This window comes from Phyllostomus hastatus, unplaced genomic scaffold (assembly GCF_019186645.2).
Source record: "Phyllostomus hastatus isolate PE091 unplaced genomic scaffold, TTU_PhHast_1.1 phas_contig_1021, whole genome shotgun sequence".
NCBI classification, from domain to species: domain Eukaryota; kingdom Metazoa; phylum Chordata; class Mammalia; order Chiroptera; family Phyllostomidae; genus Phyllostomus; species Phyllostomus hastatus.
Window position 1 is genome coordinate 806,397 of NW_025333505.1, and position 12,487 is coordinate 818,883.

The 12,487-nt window shown below is 49.6% G+C and overlaps 1 protein-coding gene across 1 annotated transcript in view; it reads right to left on the reverse strand.

Annotated features, from left to right (window-relative positions):
• Positions 1 to 6,664: 6,664 nt before the first annotated feature.
• CNTNAP2 (contactin associated protein 2) overlaps positions 6,665 to 12,487 on the reverse strand; it is a 1,612,013-nt gene continuing 1,606,190 nt past the window's right edge. Inside the window, exons 23-24 of the mRNA XM_045834058.1 lie at positions 10,547 to 10,627; positions 6,665 to 6,866 (exon numbers count right to left, since the gene is read on the reverse strand). Coding sequence (XP_045690014.1) covers positions 6,667 to 6,866; positions 10,547 to 10,627 — 281 coding nt within the window. The 3' untranslated portion in view covers positions 6,665 to 6,666. The remainder of the gene's footprint in view (positions 6,867 to 10,546; positions 10,628 to 12,487) is intronic.

Here is a 12,487-nt window from a genome sequence, read left to right on the forward strand (position 1 = left end):
TTGGGAGATAATTATTTGTTTTTGTTTTTGTTTTTGCTTGCAGTACTTCTTACCAGCTGCCCTGGAAGACAGCATTTTCCTTGATTTGTTCTAAATGTGCCTTCTTTCTGGCGTCCGGGGCCGCTCCTGGTCCTGCACTCCCAGGTCTCGGGGAGGAGGCTCAGAGGGGCCCCCTCCGTCCCTCCCGTCACTCAAAAGCTTGTCCCCCGAGTCCCATTTCAGCCATCGCCTTCCTGCTGGACTAGAGCATTTTATCTTCCACGTTTCTCTTCGTGAACACAAAATAGATTCATTATTTTCATCATCTCGGCCTTTTTCATCTCTGTCACATCTTAATTTAAATTTTATCAGTCAAATTTCTGTTTTTAGGAGAAATGATTCACATTCTCATCCTTCAATTCAGGGGACATTCAAAGCCATCCGCTGCATTCCCTTGGCGGAGACCGGACATACATGTTGATTGCCCCTGAGCCGAGAGGGTTGTTTCCCCACACGCCCGGGCCCGGGGGATAGATGGAGACGGATGGGGAGATCGCAGAGGCGTGATCGGAAAACAGACCCCCGCACTCTCTCTCTTCCTGGTGAGCTGCTCTGGGCCGCGGCCCGCGGCAGGCCCGGCCGGCTGCCCGTGGGGGGAACGGCGGGCTGCCGGCGGGCAGGGATCGTCCGGCACAGGGTCAGCCCGGTTTCACCGAATTCAGGGTTTTCTGAGTGACCCACGCAAGGTGGGCCCACACCGAGGGCTCCTCATCCAAGACTTGCTTTAAAGAGTTAGCTTTCATATACGGGCTCCTCTGAAGGACACAAACCCCTTCTCAGAAAATAATAATACGATTATTTCCTCTTTTCTGTGTTCTGATAAGTCCATCACGCCATGTGATCACCAACCAAGAGTCAAATTAGATCTGTTCTCTTCAACGCACCCCCCAGGAACTCCCCCTTCTACCCTACCCTGCCCCTCCACCCCGTCATTTAACAGACGTTGCCTTGAGCAAAACCGAGCCCCTCCCCTCCTGGAACTCACCGGCCTCTGTGTGCTGGGAGAGGGAGTCGGCACCTCCTGCCTCGAACGCTCCTGCTGCGGACCGTGACGCCTGGACTCTCGGCTCCCCCTCCAAACACGGGTTTGCCAGGAACTTTCAGATGGGCTTGCTGTCTGTTCTCAAGGGACTCTGTGACATTCTCCCTGCACCCGCTGGGAGCAGAATCGTGACCAAGACCCTCACGGCGCAGTGCCTTCCAAATGGACTGGGGTGCGCTCGCTATCCACGGGCCTCGGGGGCTGCTGAAGAACAGATGGGCCGGGCTTGTACCTGGACTTCACACTACCTGGGGCACGTTCAAAGGCTCCACTGGGAACTGATGAAAAGGAAGCGGCTTCCCAGCGGTCACGGAAGACCAGGCAGCGGGAGTAATAAGCTAGGACGGCAGCTCTCACCACACAGCAAGTGCAGTTAGAAAGATTCGCACCTCCAGACGCAGCTCGAGTCCCGGCTGCCTAGTTCACCGGCCTGCGTCCATGTGTCCATCAGCCGGCACTGCCTCCTCATTTCAAATGAGGCTCAGAATACCCTCTGGACCTCGCTGAACTCCAACCACATTGTATCAAGCTGTGTGTACATCAAACCCAAACAGGAAACCGATACCCATCAAGCTGCTTTAAGAACAATGCCGGGGGGCGGGTAATGTGTGGCCCAGGGAGGTTCCCAGTGGGTATGTCCATGTAATGCCCATCTTTGAGGAGGGGCTGCATCTCCCCAGCTTTTGGGAAGAAGGTATTCCCAAGAGATGCATATTCAGGGCTTGGGGCTGTCTTAGCTGAAGGCTCATGGTTGCTTCTCCGAGAACCAAAGTTGAACAAAACACAAAGAATCGCTTTTAGGATAATTAAAACTATTTTGCATTTGTTTTTATTTATCAATCTGGTGTCTAATATAATTTCAGTTAAATGAAAGACATTCACAAAGAATATTAGGCATACGTACATAATTCCCTTCGTTCATTCTAGTTTACATGCTGTTGCTTTTAGAGAGTGAAATTCTGTGTTATTTCACAGGGACGGAACCCTAAGTGACTTTACAGAAAGAATATTTAGCCCGACTTTTCACGACGCTAAACCTCCGCAGTCACCACGCTCACTGAACGAATGAAAAACCCGAAGAAATGAAACTCGGAATCAGTGACACTCAGAACTACTTCTGGGCCTGCCTGAGAGGGGCTTCCGTGTGTTTGCGGCCACCGTGGTCTGGCGTTCACTGGAAAGGAGCCGGGGCTCAGAAACGGTGCAGACTGTCTACAGAGGCCTGGTCTGGAAGCACACTTTCACCTGGAAAGCAGACCTGGGGACGCGTGTTAGACGCTGATGCTGAGGTGCCCGTCTGTCCTCATCACCTTCTGCCAGTCTTTGCTCAGCAGGAGTGAACCGGCTTTTCCACACGGCTTCCCATTGCATCGACGACCTGTTTTACATGCATACGACTTGTCTCTGGAAAGCACTGCTGGGAAAGACATCTGAGGCTTCCAACATTACCAGCAGGCTACGCAAAAAGCCGCATTAGTTTTTCGTGTTGTCTAATTTCTCAGCCATTCCGATCACCCGGAGGGCGGGGGTAAGCTGCGAGGCCCACGCGGGGGGACCTGAGGGCTTTAGGTGAGTGCAGCCCGACTTCTCTGGCCTTGAGCTGTGTGTGTGGCGGCCCTGCTGTGCTGGCGGCAGCTGACCTCATAAATAATTCAGCTGTTGCTCGGCAATGCCCCGCATGTCTCCGCCTTCCTGGACACATCCACAGGGCTTCTTTCTATGTGGCTTACAACCAACCGCAGGCCAGAAAGTGTGTCTTCCGCGAGGCTCCACGGGCTCGGGCCTTTGTGTCTGCATCTCAGTGTTCTGCAGTCAAGACGCAGCGCACCTCAAGACTGTCACATAAAGCAAGTAAGACAGCTGTAACTCAGATACGGGCAAAGGGGGACAGAGGTTCCTCGACTTGGCGAAGGTCACACAGCAATGCAGGGAGAGAGAGAAGGGGTTAGGACCCTATTGGGGTCCTCACTCCCCAAACATCATTAAAAAAATGGTGCCCGTCAATTTCTTACCTACTTCCCGATCTGCTGGGACTGGCAGTTTGCGACTTGTTCTGACTGGCTCACTGGAATTCAAATTAATAATTTAATTTGATAACTTGCTGCCCGTTTTTGAAAACATCTTGGTAGGATGGCGAAAAGGAGAACGAGTGGAAGACTAGAAAAATGCTGATCCCGTTACAGAAGGAAGTCCGAGTTTCTCCCCGACCCCACCCTCACGCTGTGCTTTCACATCTGGCGGCTGTCAGCTTCCCCGTAAGTGCACGCCGGGCGCAGCTGGTGCCTCTGTGCCTGCTCTCCACTGGCGCCTGGTGGTTCCATGGTAACATGAAGTCTCCTCAGGGTGCGGCAAGCCTTTCTCCCGCGCCCCTGAATTCCTGCTCCCCTTAGTCAGGGCTGCTCCTCGTCTGTCAAGTGCAGAGAACAGGACACTTCCCAACGGAGGCACTCCACACTCTCGTTTCCAGCTCTTCAGCAATGATGTCGCCCGAGCTGCCTTTCTGAGCGGTTGGTTGACAGCCACGAGGGAAAACACGGTCTTACAAAGAAGGGCCAGAGAAGAGCTTAGCCACAGAGTGGAGCGAGCTTCCTTGAGCTCCAGGGAATGTCTTATCTTGAGAGCTGACAATGGCACCGATTTTACATTCATTCAAAGTCCTCACTCCTGGCTTCTCAGAACATAGGTGCTCGCTGTGTACTCAGAAGACGTCTCCTGCACGAACAGCCCCAGAAAACTTTTTTTGTTTTGTTTTGTCTGTTCTCATTATGTAAAGATGCGCTGCCACTGGCCTTTTGTGCTTGACTGATAACGCACGGGGTGGGGGTGTCGAGACTCTGGAGACTCTGGAGACTCCGGGGACTGCGACCGACGAAGCAAGGCTGTGGGCGCTGAGCGCGGCCCCCGCCGCCTGGCCATCCAGGCTGCACCGTCTTCCACTTCCGAGGGAGGGAGCAGGAGAAAGGCTGAGTTTTCTCTCCTCACGTCAGCAGATGACTTGCCACTTAGAATGTGCTGGACGCAGCCTTCGCAGACAGGTTGGGGAATGACTGAAAAGCCCGCAGCCCTGAAGAGAAGCCAAGATTTCCGGCATCGTTTGTTTGACACTCAGTGCCTCGTCCGCCTTTCTGTGTCCTGTCTGCTGGGCTCAGGGTAACCCCCTAGAGGGCAGAGACTGTCCCTCCTCTGTGCATGCGAGGCGTCCCCAGTGACGGCGATCCCGGCAGGCATTCCAGTGCCCTCGGTGTGGAAATTGGGTCAGAGGAGTGTCGGGTGTTACTTTTAACGTCTTGTAGCAGGGAAGTGGGAAGGAGAGAGAAAGGAGGAAGGCTGAGGGCATTTTAGCATCAGAGGATGTCTTGGTGGTTTTCATTCCCCAGCCATCGGGGGAGGAGGGGGGCGTGCTGAGACAATGCAGAGAGGACAGAGCCATCCCGGGGAATGCAGGGAGTAATCCATGTCCATCGTGATCGGTTAAGTGCAAAGGTAGTGCCTTTTCAAAACTGTGTTTTTTTTGTAGTCGGAAACCTTTCTGTAACATAATGTCCAAAATTCGCTTTTTCAGTTCGGTGATAACCAAAGGAGCATGAACGGCAGTCGTCTCGGCTCCGTCAACAGCCTTGGTTTTCAGCGTCGTTTAGAAGGTTACAGGCCCCGGTGCTTCCTCCCGTTAATGGATTCCGTCTGTGATGCGTTCTGGGGGGCAGGAGCGATCGGGACTGTTCTCAGAGGAGAGGGTCCGTGAAAGGGCCTGAGGTCAGCAACCGGGAAGGGGGTTCGGGCTCCCCTTGGTTCTGTCGCCCTGACTTGGACGGGCCCAGGGCCTCCTGCGGAATGCGCGGCGCTGTCGCTCCAGGAGCCCGGCAGCTCTGCGTGACACTTTCCCTGCTCGCGACATGCAGGTCCTGCAATAAGCTCGGCACACCAAGCATCTTGAAAAGTGTGTATGCACAACCCAGGCAAACTAGGATTTCCACCTGACCGAGGAAGGCTATCGGAAACACAGCACTCATACCCTTTTAACCTCGTCTCACCTGGCAGGAGAAGGGAAAAGGGGCTCGAATGTTGGGCGTCTAAAGAAATTTTGAAAAGCATTGATTAAGTCTAAGAGCCTGAACTGTGATGACTATAAATGGTAGTTATTCTAGAAATAACTTTGATGCAATCTTTTATTAAATAAATGAAATTATTTTTTGGATGTGCCAATGGGAGCTTTGTCCCATTGGTTTACACACTGTCTGTTATTTTTTAAAATAAAACAAACGAGTTATTTGTCGAGATGAGTTGGTCAAGATTCCTGATCGAACGGAGGGGTGACCGACCAGACAGGTGCGTCCTCTGAGAAGCAACGGCCGGCGACCAGGGTGGCGCTGGACCCGAGCTCCAGACGCGTCTGCCAGAGAGGATGCAGCACCAAAGCAGCGTGTCCACTGCAGATGCAACAATCCAGGAGCAGGTGACGTAGAACACGGCAGTGTTTTCCCCCCGATGACTCCAGAGAACATAAACAATAATAATAGCAGTCATGACTTGGCCTTATCGTGGTGTGTCCGGTCACTGTGTGCAATGTTGTCACAGGGACTTAAAAACTAGAGACTTAAAGCAAAACGAGGAGTACCTACTTCATGCATCCACCAGGGGGTGTCAACACTCTTGCCACGGCCACGAGAGAAACAGAGCCAACGGGTCGCGACACCCGGCTCGAACGCCCCCGTGAGCTGCTCACACGCCTGTGGACGGTGACCCGGTACGTTGCAGGTAAAGCCGAGAAGAAATCTTTTTCACAACAGTTGGTCGCCAGTGGCAGGTCCAGATACTGAACGGGTCTAAGACCACGGACATGGAACAACGCGATCCCGCAGAATTCGATGGAGGATGAAACCGACGCCCCGGGCAGGGAAGCGCTCGCCCTGGCACTCCAGGCTCCTCTCCGTGGTGTCGGCGTTGGCGCCGGCCCGACAGCTGCACACACCTTCCTCCTCCGCCTGCTGCAGGCAGGAGCTCTCGGGAGCCCGGCGGAGATTGCGGTCTCTTTGAGAACTGGTGGACGGCAGGTTCTCTTCGCCCCTTTCCTTCCCTCTCCAGTTTACAGGACACCAAACAAAACAGTGGATGACGTGAGCTGGTAACCGCAGCAGCCCACTAGCGGCCGACTCTGTGCAAAAGGAAGGGAGCGCCGGAGGCCATGTCTCTGTGCATCAGCTTTCCTCGGAAAAAATACCCACCTCCCGAGGGCTCCTAAAAACGTAGAAAACTTGCCCTGTTACCGCGGGTTCTCAGAACACCTCTAAACACACACACAATAAAACAGGTATCACCTACAAACGTCAGCCGTTGCTAAAACTCTAAAAGCATTTTTGTATTATTTTTTTTTGATACAGAAGGGAAAACTCAGCTATAAAGAAATATTAAAAAGTATTACTTTTGTGTGTGTGCGTCTGTGTGTGGCGATCAGTCTCGAGAGTTTTCTGTTGCTTGCCTCCCCCAACTTGTGCTGACACTGGAAAGGGTGTGCCCAGGAGTATGAAGCAGGGTGCTCTGGCTCCCCTCCCCGCCCCCGCCCTCCCCCGCCGCCCGAGAGCCACCGCTCAGATGAGCCACTCCTTTTTGCTCTCGTCAATGGTCTCTGTGAAGTTGGGGTCGTTGTTCATGATGGCGGCGTCCGCGCTCTCCGCCGACTCCGCCCCCTTCGCTTCGTTGGTGTGGTAGGTCCCTTTGTGGCGGAACATGTACCGGATGAGGAAGACCAAGGTGCAGAGGATGGTGAAGATCACCACAGCGATGACGCCTGGCGGGGAGACAGGACAGGGGACAGGTTCAACAAATCTCGCATCTCCCCCTACTCCCCCCCACCTCACCACGGTTCCCCCAGAACCTGCCGTCTCCCACAAACACTCAAAACCGACTCCCACACCTGACAGGACTGGAAGGAGAATTAGACCCATTCACAATCACACTCGGAGGTTTCCACATTCTTCTCTCAGCAATTGGTAGAACAATTAAACAGAAAATCAGTAAGAATACAGATGGCCTAAAAAAAATACTATCAACAAACTTGACCTAAGCAACTAATGCTAATCCAACATATCTTTCTTCAGCTAGAGGAGGAGGGAATCCTTCCCAAGTCATTTTATGAGGCCAGTGTTGTCCCGACACCAAAACCAGACACATTATGAAAACAGAAAACTGTCGAGCATTGTTCCTCTTTAAAGAAGTTTTAGCAAATGAAACCCAACAATAGGTAAAAGGAATATATTGCGACAAAGTGGTGTTAATTCTAGGAATGCAAGATGGGTTTAATATTACAAAATAAAGCAATGTAGTTTACTACATTAGACAAATAAAGGAGAGATAAAAACATATGATCATCTCCAAAGATGCAGAAGAAGCATATGACGAACTTCACCCATTCACCATCGAACCTCTCAGAGAACTATCCATAGGAGGGAATGATCTCAGGCTGACAAAGGGATCTGTGAGAAACCCATAGCTACCATCCTCCTGAATGGTGAAAGGCTAAAAACACTCTTCCTAAAATACAGAAAAATGCAAGAATGTCAGCTGTCAACACTTTTATCCACAACTGCACTGGAAGTCCTAGCCTGTGCAATATGACAAGAAAAAGAAAGAAAAAGAGTACAGATTGGGAAGAAGTAAAAACTCTCTTTTTTCTCAGATGACATGCTTATCTATGTAGAAAACTCTCAGGAATAAAAAAATGTCAGAACTAACAGTGAATTTAGCAAAGTCACAGGAAACAAAATCAATACATAACATTCAACCGTATTTTTACATAGGAACAAGAAAGACTAGGAAAATAAAAGTAAAAAAATAATACTATTTATAATAGAACAAATTGAATAAAGTCGCTCCAGACTGTGCACTGAAAACCACAGGACCTTGCTGGGAGGAACTAAGGACCTAAATAAATGGATGGATGTACCATGTTCAAGGTCAATATTGCCAAGATGTTCGTTTGTAGCTCTAATGCAATCACGATGGAAATCACAGCAAACATTTTTTTGGTAGAAATTTATAAGTTGATTATAAATTTTCTAAGCTGTTTATAAATTTTATATGGCAAAGCAAAGGACTTAGGATAGCCAAAATAATTTTGGAAAAAAGAAATAATTGGAGAACTTATATGGCTTGTTTCAAGACTTACTATAAAGATACAGATATTAAATAAGCATGGTACTGATTAGGGAAAGTTATATAGATTAAAAAAACAAACAAACAGAATAGAGAGTTCACAAAATAGATACATGTCATGTGGTTACTGATTTTTGCCAAAAGTTCCAAGGAAATTATCTTGTCTTTTTCAACAAATGGTCTTGGACTAACTAGATATTTATTTGGAAAATGATGACTTTGACCTTTATCTCACACTATGTACAAACATCAACTCAAAGTGACTGTAAACTCAATAATAAAACTAAAGCTATAAAACATAGTAAAATAGAAGAAAATCTTCACAACCTTTGGGTAGGCAGATTTCTTAGAATTAAAAAAAATAAACTATAAAAAGATTAGAAAAATTGGACTTTATCAAAGTTAACATCTCCTGCTTTTCAAAAAATACCACTGAGAAAATGAAAAGGCAAGTCATGGACTAGGAGAAAATATTCACAATACATATGCCTGACAAATAACTTGTATCCTGAATATAAAAAGAACTCTTGCAACTAAATAGCAGGAAGTCAAACAATCCAACAATCTTTTCATGGAGAACGATTTAGACACACACTTCACAAAAGATTTACGGATGACAATATGTATACGAAAAGATGTTCATCATTACTAGTCATCAGATAGTTGCACATTGAAACCGCAATGAGATACCATTGGGGCTAAAATTAAGAAAATTGACAATACCAAGTGCTGAAATTAAGAAAATTGACAATACCAAGTGCTGAAGAGATTGTGGAGAAACTTAACCTTTTGGATACTGATTATGGGAATGTAAAATGGTCCGATCATCTTGGAAAACTAAATGGCATTTTCTTATAAAGTTAAATGTCCACTGTCTATAACACACAGCAATTGTACTCCTAGAATGTACCAAAAAAAAAAAACTTATGTTCTTACAAGATCTGTATAAGAATATTCATAGCAGCTTTACTCAAAATAGCCCAAATCTGGAAACAAACTAAACATCTACTGATGCAGGAGTAGATGAAACAAACTGTGGTACATTCGTGAAGTGGATACAACTCGGGAACTAAAGTAACAAACTAGCGATATGCAACAACGTGGCAGATCTCAGAAATCTCAGAAACGCCATGCGGACGAAGAGGTGAGGCACAGCAGACCACACGCGGGCTGTGCAACTCCACTCACACGCGACTCCGACAGAGGCAGAAGTAATCTGTGCGAGCAGGAGCAACCCAGGGGCCGCCTTGCCTGGGGGGGGAGGGCATGGGGAAGGATGGGCCACAGACGGGCGTGGGAGAGCTTTTCGTGGAAAGAGACGCCCTGCACCTCCGTTGTGGTGGTCAGGGGCGTGCGAGTGTCAGAATCACTGACCTGTTCTACTTCAATAACGCATTTTTTGGACTATAAGATGCGCCTAGGTTTTACAGGAGGAAAATAGGAAAAAAAAATTTAGAGCAAAAAATGTGATAAAATATTTGATATCATGAATAACATAATATTTCACCAATGTAAATGTAAACAGAACTCAACAGCAGCATTAACAACCATGATTCCTCCCAAATTTGGTGTGTGGGGGGTGCATCTTATAGTCCACCAAATACGGTAAGTCAATCTTAATAAAGCAAAGGACAATGAGATAAGGAGTATACCAAGCTTTGGAACTGTGACTAAGCAGCACTACACACACACACACACACACACACACACACACACACAATGCCGTCTTACTTATACATAAGACGTATCTATGCATGCTACACTCAGAGAGACAGAGACACGTCTGTGAACTAAGGCAGCGGCCGGGGGAGAGGGAGGCAAGGGAGGGCAGCGGGGTTCTCGGTGCTGATCCGAACGTGAGGGCGGTGCCAGGGGGTCCAGGTACTCTGCAGCAGCCGTGCTCAGAAAGGACTGGGGTACACTGGACACCCTAAACCAGACCGGCACAGCCCTTCCCATTTTCGCGGTGAGCTATGCTGGACCATCTGGGGCGAGAGAGGAGGGGTCACGAGAGACAGGCGGGAAGACAGGAGTGTCCGTCCTGGCTATGGCCTCAGCCGCCTCCTTCCAGGTGAGAGGCTGGCCAGCTCCCCACTGCCACTCTTTTACGAGTCCGCACTAGAAAGCAGCCAGGCCACGCTGACCGCCACCGCTTGGCCACGTCCGCACCTCGCAGTCTGGAGCCGTATTTAAACAGCAAACGAGTCACAAAAGCTTAGACAACTCGCTTTCTCCCCCCAGAGTATGATCCACTCGAAAACGACTGCCTCCCACAGGGGAGGGGCCACCCGAAAGCCCGTTCTCTGCGTCACCTACCTCCAATGATGGCCGAGTTCCTGTTGACTCCATTTCGTATGGCCTGGCCTTGACCTGGGTTGTACGGAAAGTCAGCACTGGCTGCGGGGAAAGAAATGAAAAGTCAGGTAGGAGGGCGAGGTATCCCGTTGATCCCGAGTGATCTGACACCTGTCTCTCCGCAGGAGTCTTTCCTCCCTGCTTCCCCAAACGAGGTCTCCGTTTCAGACGGACCCTCTGGTCACTGCTTCCCAAGGACCCCAGCATCCCGCCTGCGCCCCTGCTGGCTTCCCCCGCACGAGCCCCACGCACTGCCCTGCCCTCGGAGGGGACCGCAGAGAGCCTCACACTGCCCCGCTGCCTGCTCAGTCCCACTGACGGACGGACGAGCCCGCGCATCGCCGTGCGTTCTCTTCGGCTCGGCTGCACCGGCCCCCTGTCCCCTTTCGCCCCACTCACAACCGGTGGCCTTGGCTATGCTTACAGACGAGCTGTTTACAATGGACAGCATTCGTTTAAAAAGTCATCACCTCTCGGTATTAATGTTTTACATGGCTCTGATAGAACACTATGCTTCAGGAATGCTTTATAAGGGGGTAATAGTTCATGACGGTGAGAAGACTGTCAATGGCGTAATAAATACTCTCTTCCTTCCCCTATTATAAAAAAAATAGGAATCAGTTGCACGGAGCTTAGACGTTTGTCTCAGATAAAGTAAATTTAAAGCTGGCGAAAGGCAAACAGATCCTGAAGCCTGACCTATGGGTCAGGAGAGTATCTATTATTTATTTCCACAAGTTAATTTAACTTCAACGATGATTTCGTATTTGCTGGGCTTCCGCTTGGGAAGTTACCCTTTCCGGTAAATCTTCCAACAGTGGCAGCATCTCCTGTGGTGGATTATCTGAGTCTAACAAGAACCACGGCTAATGAACGGCACTCATTAATATCAAAATATGTAAAGCAGTTATTTGACATAGTTAAAAGCATACACGCTGATGGAATAGGTTTGTGTGGGGATTCAGGGAGTATCTTGCTAAGGACTTGGGTTTTCTAAGGCTGGTTTATTTCTGGAGCTACGGACGCCCAAGGACCCCAAGATAACAACCCAAATTAGGCAGAGTCCTTTCTCCTCCTGTGCCCTAAAAAACTGTGCCCCAAGGGAGACCCTGGGTCCCACCAGCATAGGCCATTTGATCCTTTCTCTCTTGGGCTTGAAATTCTGACTTAGGCCCAGGAGATTTCCTTTCCAGATGCACCATATCCCAGATTAGTTCAGCTGCCGGCACCATTCAAACCTGTCGACGGGGTCAGAACCACAGACACTAGGGAAGGTACCAACGACAGAGAGCTGAACTCAGCGTCCCCGGACTGTCCACGCTGCTCCCAGTCTTTAGCTGGGGGACGTGGAAGAGACTTTCTGGTGTCGTTTGATGGTTTTAGCTGGTCCAGTCCTCAGTCTAGTGACACAGGTGGGGCGCCGGGTGGGCTGTGGAGGGACCAGCCTCGGTCAGCCAGGGTGGGCGGGGCCCATGAGAGGAACAGCCTCTTTTAGGGGGGAAACGTTTGCTTTGATTTGGACACACTGAGCTTGAGGTGTCCACAGGACACCCGGGTGGAGAGGCCCACTTACTAGACCTTTGGGTGTTTTGTGAGTAGGGTCCTAGTTCTCGGTTGCTTTTGAAAAAACACGGAAATCTCCTGTCCTCCTTTAAATAATACGGACCTTCCAAACGCATTAAGGAGAGGGATGGAAATTCATAGTGGTCACTGTGTGATGATGTGTGATACCCACACAACTAGGGGAAAAACGGTTTGCCTTTCTGCTGCAGGTCACGTTGATGGTAGAACACAGCAGAGTGTCTCTCTTCTCCGGAGCCTGCTTTAGGGCTCTGCATCCACAAAACGGCAGGAAATGCAGATTCGGAGAGCTGCTGAGGGGCCTCCCCCTGGCTCCCTTGA